Source organism: Oppia nitens, unplaced genomic scaffold, assembly GCF_028296485.1.
Source record: "Oppia nitens isolate AA-2021 unplaced genomic scaffold, nextdenovo-longstitch-racon4-pilon3 scaffold3_pilon_pilon_pilon, whole genome shotgun sequence".
NCBI classification, from domain to species: domain Eukaryota; kingdom Metazoa; phylum Arthropoda; class Arachnida; order Sarcoptiformes; family Oppiidae; genus Oppia; species Oppia nitens.
In genome coordinates this window covers 5,674,888-5,683,427 of record NW_026533221.1, presented here as the reverse complement: position 1 = coordinate 5,683,427, position 8,540 = coordinate 5,674,888, and the positions used below count along the sequence as shown (strand labels likewise).

Below are 8,540 nucleotides of genomic sequence, written 5' to 3'. Positions count from 1 at the left end.
AAAATAAACTACAAAAAAATTATATGTTATGCATTAATATGTAATGCTTTCGCTATTTTAGTTATGTTTTTAATGGTATAGAAAATCAAGAATAAACTGTAGAGAAAAACATTTTAAGAAATCTATAAATAAATACTAAAATAAATGTTTGAGAATATTCTGGTTTCTCAACAATACTGTTAGTCATAAACAAATGTTTAGGTCTTTACTCCTCCAATAAAACTAAACATTGAAAGCGTTCACAAAATCAGTTTTGACTGAATTTATATATAAAGTGCACAAATAGGTTGTGTCTTATTATTGTAAGAAGCGATGGATTCCTACCAAACGTATGTATTATTAATATTATTATTTGTTATATAATTTTGTATATATTTTATTTTATTTTAATATTATTAGTTAAATCATTATTGAATAACTATTGTTTGTATGAAATAACTATATTTTTATAATAATTAGAGTCGACGGTTACACAGAAGGAGATTTGGCCCCAGTGTTTGTGCTCAAACCCGAGCCCCTGGAGGTGGCGGAGGGGGAAAATGCAAAGTTTTCTTGTCGTTTGATTGGTAATCCAAAACCATTGGTCAGATGGTATATCAATGATATTCAAGCGGTTAATGGCAGCAAATATAAGATCAAGAATGACGGCATCCATCAGTTGGAAATACCTAAGACTAGTGAGTCTGAGAGTGGAATCGTTGAGGTCAGGGCTATGAACTCAATCGGAGAAGCAAAATATAATACAACACTTGAGGTCAGACCGCGTAGTGATGTCTACCGAGCAATGCTTAAAAATTCTCCAAAACGTAAGTCATGTGAAAAAAATTTACTTTAACTCAATTTTTTATTATTAGTTTTCTAAATATATATTTTAAAAATTATATATAATTTGTATCATTAAATAGCCATTTATGACGATAATGTGGCCAAATATCAACTTCAGAGACGACTATCACAAGAGTCAGAAAAATCAAAGGAAGTGAATGAAAGTTGTAAACCCGGCGGTAGTTTCGGGGTTTGGTTTCAATCAAAACCTCAACTCAACAATCAAGAGATAAGACGCCGCCCATCAAGTGAAGGCCCAATACATCCTTTTCACGCAAAACATAATTTTAGTAATTATTAATTAATTAGACTATTATTATTGTATACATTAAGATAAACAAAGATATCAATTAATGATTTTATAATGATAGTAGTTACACGCCAGAAAAAGCTTAGACCAATCACAGCGAAGTATACGTAGTCATGGTTTTTTTAGTATATGGAGTTCAAGGTCAAGCCTCCATACGTAAATAAAATACCACTTCATTTACTACGCTTACTTGTGTTTTGGACTATGCTTTTTCTGGCGTTTATTTTTTAAATTTTATGTTGAAGTTAGACAATGAGATATGTCTTGCATAATCATAATTAACATATGTTAATTACCTAAGATGCAGAACTTATCCCATCCTCTAACTGTAATTGATTTTTTAAAAATAATTTATTGAAATATATATAAAAATGATTACATGTTAAAATAATTAAAAATTATGATTAAATAAAATAAAATAATTAAAAACTAAATATTATAATGATTAAATAAAATAATTAAAAACTAAAAATTATAATGATTAAAAAATTAAAAATTAAAAAAATAAAAAAATAAACATTAAAAAATAAAATAAAAATCAATTAGGTTGTTTCGAAACTTCAAAAGGCGCGCAATGTCCAATTTTGTATTCGTTGATACAGATGTGATTATCATTTTCTCCAGATTCCATTTTTTCAATTAAATCAAAAAAACAACCATATTTTTCCAACAAAACAGTTATTTCATGTTTGTGTAAAGTAATATGCCTTCCTTGATCATTAACGTTTTGCTTTATAACAAAGTTGTTTGCCGATGATGATTGCTTTATAATTAACTCACGTGCAGATTTTTTACTCTTAAGTATACGATTATCAGTGTCGTTTATCTGTCCTGAAAATGCCAATGACCGTGCTAACCAATCAAATTCAAAAGCAGTTAAACAAATGCCTTGTCTTGATGGTAGATTTTTATATGAACCTCTAATGTCAACCAAAAGAAATTCAGGATCACTAATCTTACGTTTTAAACTCAAAACTTTTTTTGCATATTTGTCAGATTCTGACAAATTTGCTGAAAAAATAGTTTCAAAAATTTGTTTATCCATTGCAAATAATGTTTATGTGTTGTTGTTTGTTAGACCTAAGTAAAAATAATAATTATTTGTATGTAACGTTTTGTATTTATAATAAAGTATGAGCAGACGCAAATGTAACCTTTTTTGTTGCTTTACATTTGTCATCTACTAAAGTCATATTTAATAAATTTTCAGCTAATATTTTTTGTTGTAAATAATCCCATATAAAACAACTTTTTCTTAAAGCACATCTCATTAATTTTGAAGTTTTATCCTTATTTATAAATCCATGTAAATAACAATATTGATTCGATGTTATTAATTTGTCAAATAAATGTAACGGCGGACATATTTCTTGAGATGAATCAACAGGAGATAAGTCAACACAGGGAATTTCTAAATTTTCTAAGATATATAATAGTTGAGGATTTTTTACACCTATATAAGGTTTGTCATCTGTTTTTAAATAAAAATATGTCGATTTTAGAAATTTTTCCAAATTGTCATATTTTATTGTACGGTAATAATACTTTGGTAAACTGTTATTTAGTGTAATTCCATGAATATTTTTTGTTTGATAAAGTAATGATTTCCAAAATTTCTGTTTTTCTTGTTTTTTTATATTACATTCAATTTCATATGAGGCCTTTATTTTATTATTAACAATTGCAAGTTCTCTCGGATAAAAATTACTTCTAATCATGAAACCTTGCATATCCATAATTACACAGATTTTATTAATTTTATTTGAATCCATTTTATATTTAATGTTTCTTAGCTAACGTAAAGTTGCTGAATATTTCTCTCATAAGTTTATCGTTTTCTAAAGTGTTTCTGCTAAATTTTGAGACGTATGCGCGAGTCGATAAATTTTGACACCGAAAAATAATATACAAAACACAATAATGTCCACAAGTGGTAGATTTAATATTTTGTAGAGTAACTTTATTATAAGTCCAACCAAGTCTGCATTGAGTTTCTAAATAATTAAATATGTCTTCTTTTAGCGGAGGTAATCCAAATGAGTCAAAATATTCTCCAAAACCATCTTTGTTTATTGAAATTGATACCCAATGTTCTCCTGGTTTATAAGATGGATCAGTGTTAACGATAATGTTTATAGGTAATTTGTCAAAATTTGGTATATTATCTGAGCTATAGACTCCTTTAAAACAACTAAATGTTTTTAATAATTTTTTTATTGTTAGTGTATCCATTAATTAAATGTATAAATAGGGTTTCTATCGTAATCGATCTCAAGTAATGCGTCATAATCCAAATATACTAAAACCGTTATAGCGTTTGCTAAAGGTTCTTTGAATCTTAGTTGTAATCTTAGATTACCGTGTTTAATTGGATTAACATAACCTGTTGCACAGCAACCTGAAGACAAATCTGGGTTAAAATTTACAGCGAATATATTGTTTCCTTTTGGGAAGTCTTGTCTTCTTAAAGTTATACAACTGTCAACATTGTCCTGATTGGTAGCTTCAAATAAACTTATATATTCTCGTACATAAAGATTTTTATCAAAATCAGGTGTAAATGCTTTTTCTGGATACTGTATACCGTTTAAATAGAACGCCAAATAATTTAGATTGTAGTTTTTATAATTATAAGGATTTTTTATTTCAGAGCCATTAAATGCACTATGATCAACCATTGTAACGAATGCTCTTCTAGGTAATTGGCCATTGTGTACATTATCAATGATAGTATCCATAGTTCCTTTATTTATTGTAATAGGAACAACAAAACTTTCTCTAATTGGATATCTTACATTTGCTGGTTTTAATAATGCCATCTTATGACCTTCGACAACGGCAGGATTGATTTTTGACCGATGAATGTATAAAGAGGCATCTTTAAATTCGACATTAGATATTCTGATACTACTGTCACACATCATATAAAATGATGGGGAATTGGGTATTAATTTTAACGAAATATTACACCCACCTAGTAATGCTTTGCTTTGTTCAAACATAGGAATATGTAACTTACCGATTAAATCTAATTCTCGACCTTTTGATAAATCAGTTTCACCTGTTAATGGCTTAATGTAATTAGTTCTATTTAAGTTAATTCCTTCTAAGTCGTCCAAATTATCTTCTATCCATAAAATTGATGATAAATACGAATCTTTTGCTTCTTTATTTTTTCCTAATTTTATTTCTAAATCGGATTTATAAGGATATGTTTGATGAGATAATGTTACAATTCTATCTCCAATCATCAAATTTATTTGTTTAAATAAAGAATTAAATAAATTATTAACAGGTGAAACTTTTTCCCAATCAGCAGCAACAACAGTAGCTTTTAAAACTTTTTCAATATTAATTTGCAGTTTAATATATAAATATGTTTTATCAAGTCTAAGATATTCGTCAATTCCAGTTGATAAATTAAATTCAATATAAGCTTTAGAATCAATTGCTGATGCTGGTCTATGTTCTGTTAAAATATCTTTTTCTATAGTATTTTGAGTTGCAGGAACTCCAAAAATGTCAAATTCACTCAATGCTGTAATACTTGATAATTTATGTATTGCAGCCATTTTTTAAAAATTAAATAGTTGATCTTTCTTCTTTGAATGTCTTTTTTTAACTGATTTAATTTTTCTAGATTTTACTTTTCTAGTGCTTTTTCGTCTTTTTGTTTTAACTTCTACTTTTTTAGTTGGTCCTCTACGTCTGCGTCTACGTCTACCTGAACCAGATTGTGCATAAGATCTAGCTTTTTCAGCACCATCGGTTAAAATAGTAGCACCAGTTTCTAATAATCTTTTTTTAGCTGACTCCCCAAAGCTTTTTCCCTCAATTACCTCTCTACTAACATCAGCACCAATACCAAGTAGGTGCTTTCCTAAATATCTTCCTAATGGCTTAATAGCTTTGTTCCATAAATCTCCAAAAAATCCGTGACCTCTTTGATATTGATATCCTTCAAATCCACTTAAGCCACTACCGGCTTGATTTGTATAATATAGAATGTATGGATTATCCATATTTTTTAAAACAAAGTTTGATTATAACTCTACCAAATTCAAAAGGAAAATCTTTGCCTGTGTCGTCTTTAATGTTAATTTTAATTTCTTTAAAAGTGTTATTTACTAACGGTACAAAATGCAAACTGTTGTAAATTATATTAATTTGTTCTCCAAATTTATAACTATGAGGTATTTCTACAACTCGTAGCAATTGCGCAGACGCATCACCAACTAAATTATGATCAACTATATCACAATACACAAATAACGAGTGGAGTCCAGCATTAAGTTGAACACATCTGTGTGCTGTATACTTTTTGTAAGGATATTCATCGTTCGTAGCAATATTTTCTAAACAATGTATATAATTTGAATAAAAGAAAATGTTATCATGATTATATAAAAATTTATGAAAAGATATCTCTCCCATACTGTCATCATTATAGATTAATCCAAGCATCTCTTCTATTTCTTTGCCAAATACAGGGAAATATTGTAAATATTCTCTTTGTGTATCTTTTCTTAATGTATATAATATACCAGATTTAATTTCAACTCTTTGAGTGTATTCATTAAACTTTATATATGGATATGTCAAAGCAACATTATGCAACGCGTTATGCATTTTTTTATTTATTTCATTTATAAATAATTCAGGGTTTTCATAGTATCCTTTATGAATTATTATTTTAGGTTCTTCAACTGCATCGAATTCACCTATTGTAGTATTATATTTTATTTCTTTGATTTGATTCATATTTTGTTTCAAAGATCTAAATATTTCATGAACTGATATAATAACACCTTTTTCGTTGCATAATTTAACTTCCAAATTTTGTGAACTATTATACCAAGATTTTGTATAGCTTATTTCAGCTATAGAAACTTTCCACTTTTCTTCTTTTTTAAAAGTTTGTGTATCTTTTAAAAATGTAGTAAAATCTGACATTGTATTTTCATTATCACCAATGTTTTTAACATTACTTGGTAATGTTATATAAAATTCTTCTTGTGTCATTTATAATATTTGGTAAAAAATCAATATATTCTGTAGAATTTCCAGGAATTATAATACCTCCACCACACTTATTGATAATTTTGTTTTGTTTAAAGTATACTACTACTAGAACACAAATGATAATGACTATCAACAAGATAAATGTCTTCATATTTATAAATTTGTTGGTTTTATATCAATTTTATTTTCATTTAATGTTTTAATTTTTGGATTTGGCATTATATATCCTAATGAACCTGTAAGAATTACTGTCCACAAATTTTGATTACCCCATTCGTAAGTTAAATTTGTTAAACTTACACAAATAACGATAAACAAACTAATTATTTGTACTGTAAATAGAACGACATCTGGTCGAGTAAAATCGTTAGATTTAATTGAAATTTTATCCATTATTAACTTGAAATATATCAGATGCTTTAATCCAACTATTATATTTAGAATTATGATTTAACCATTTAACAAAATAATATTTTATTTTGTTTACTTTTTTTTCTTTTAAAATTTTTTCAACTCTATAAAGATTATTTGTTTTTTGAACTTCTTCAGGGTAAAATCTTCTTTTTAATAATGTCCCGTCTACATCAGTGACTTTATATAATGGCTTTATTTTATTTAAAGTTATGTTATTTATTTTATAAATTTTATCTGACCAATTTGGGTAATAACCGCGATCTAGTGGTTTAGAATCGTATTTAAGGCGTACATTGTCTTCAATTTTTAATTTTGGTTTTTTAAATTTTTTCAATAATTCTCTTTTAGTGTTTACTCCATATAAATTTTTGAAAACTTCTTTAACATTGTTTTTATTTACGTTATTTGGTGTCATATTTATTGATCTATGATAAGTATTATTATATGAATTTATTATAGACTCTAATACATCAATGTATTTTCTTTTTCCAATGCTAGTAAAATACTTAAACATTTTATTTTTTAATGTTTTATTAAATCTTTCAATAACAGAACATTTAATGGCAGGATTTTCACTAACAAAATGATTGATCTGATATTCTTTCATTAATTTTTTAAACAACGAATTTTCGAATTCTTTGCCTTTATCTGTTTGTAGTTTATAAGGAATATTTGATATAAAAATTATTTTCATTGCATTAACAATTGCATCGGCAGATTTATTTTTTAAAGGTATTCCCCAGGCTTTTTTTGAAAAGACATCAATAACTGTTAAAATATAAGTATAATTATTATTAAATTTAGAAAATTCTTTCATATCAACCAAACCTGCTTGAAAATTTTCATCTATATTTTCTGATATTACTGGATTCCTTTTGAATTTTTTAACAACTTGTTTATGAAGAGAATATACTAATTGATTATTTAACCATTTCTTAACATTACTTAGAGTTATATTAGGATCTTGTTTTAGAGCTTCTATATATAATTTTTGTGCACTAGAGAAAGATCCAGCACTTTTTGGATTATAATAAATTTTATTTAAAATATTATCCATTTGGCATTTCCCATCGACTACTATCTATTAAAGTTTCATCTATTTCTGAATCGTTATTATCTCTATCATCTTCATCATCGTCAGATTCATGTCTTCTTTTTTTATTTAAATTTTCTTGCATCAATCGCCATTTATCCATTTCATAAGCCTCCATCTCACGTTTTCTTTTAAGATTAGGCATTGGTGTTTCAGATTCCATGTTGTTATTATTCTCATCATAATATTTACGTTTTTTAGAATTATAATTATCTACATCACTAAATTTTCGTTTTAATGATTTAACATTAGATTCTATTAAATTTTGCTTAGGTTTATTTAAATATTGTGATAACTTTAATTTAACATTTTCATTTATAACTAATTCTGGATTTACATCACATTTAGCTAATAATTCAATGAATTCATTTTCTCCATACAATACCTTACCAACTGACATAGCATGAGACAGTAAATCAACAATATTTGATTTTTCCAAATATTTGCCATTGTTTAATTTAATACGCAAATCACTATCGTAACCAAGATTATTTGCTAATTTTAATATAATTTTTAAAAATCTTTGAATTTTATCATAAAATGTATTTCTAGATTTTTTAATTGTATTTTCTTCAACATTTGATATAAAAGAACCAGATTCTAAAGTATTTTCTATAGCACCACCACTTTGATTAGATTCTGAGGGTACTAATTTAATTTTTTTAGCATAACTCATTTTATCCAGTTACTAGGTCTGATATAACAGAAGCAACAAATGGGATTAATATAGGCAACCAGCCTCCACTTTGATTTATTAATTTTGATCTTTTTTTCTTGTTTTTTGGATTAGTTATTATTTTTTTAAGTAATGGTTTATATTTTTTTATTTTTTTCTGTGATTGTGGCGTCATCTTTATATTATTCTTAGATAAGTTT

The 8,540-nt window shown here is 26.5% G+C and overlaps 1 protein-coding gene across 1 annotated transcript; it reads left to right on the top strand.

The window, feature by feature from the left end:
• The first annotated feature begins 237 nt into the window (after positions 1-237).
• LOC128957954 (kettin homolog) lies at positions 238-1,246 on the top strand. Its single transcript, XM_054303768.1, has 4 exons — positions 238-329; positions 460-806; positions 906-1,115; positions 1,197-1,246. The coding sequence occupies exons 1-4, from the start codon at positions 313-315 to the stop codon at positions 1,244-1,246; spliced, it is 624 nt and encodes a 207-aa protein (XP_054159743.1). The 5' UTR covers positions 238-312.
• The last annotated feature ends 7,294 nt before the right edge of the window (positions 1,247-8,540 follow it).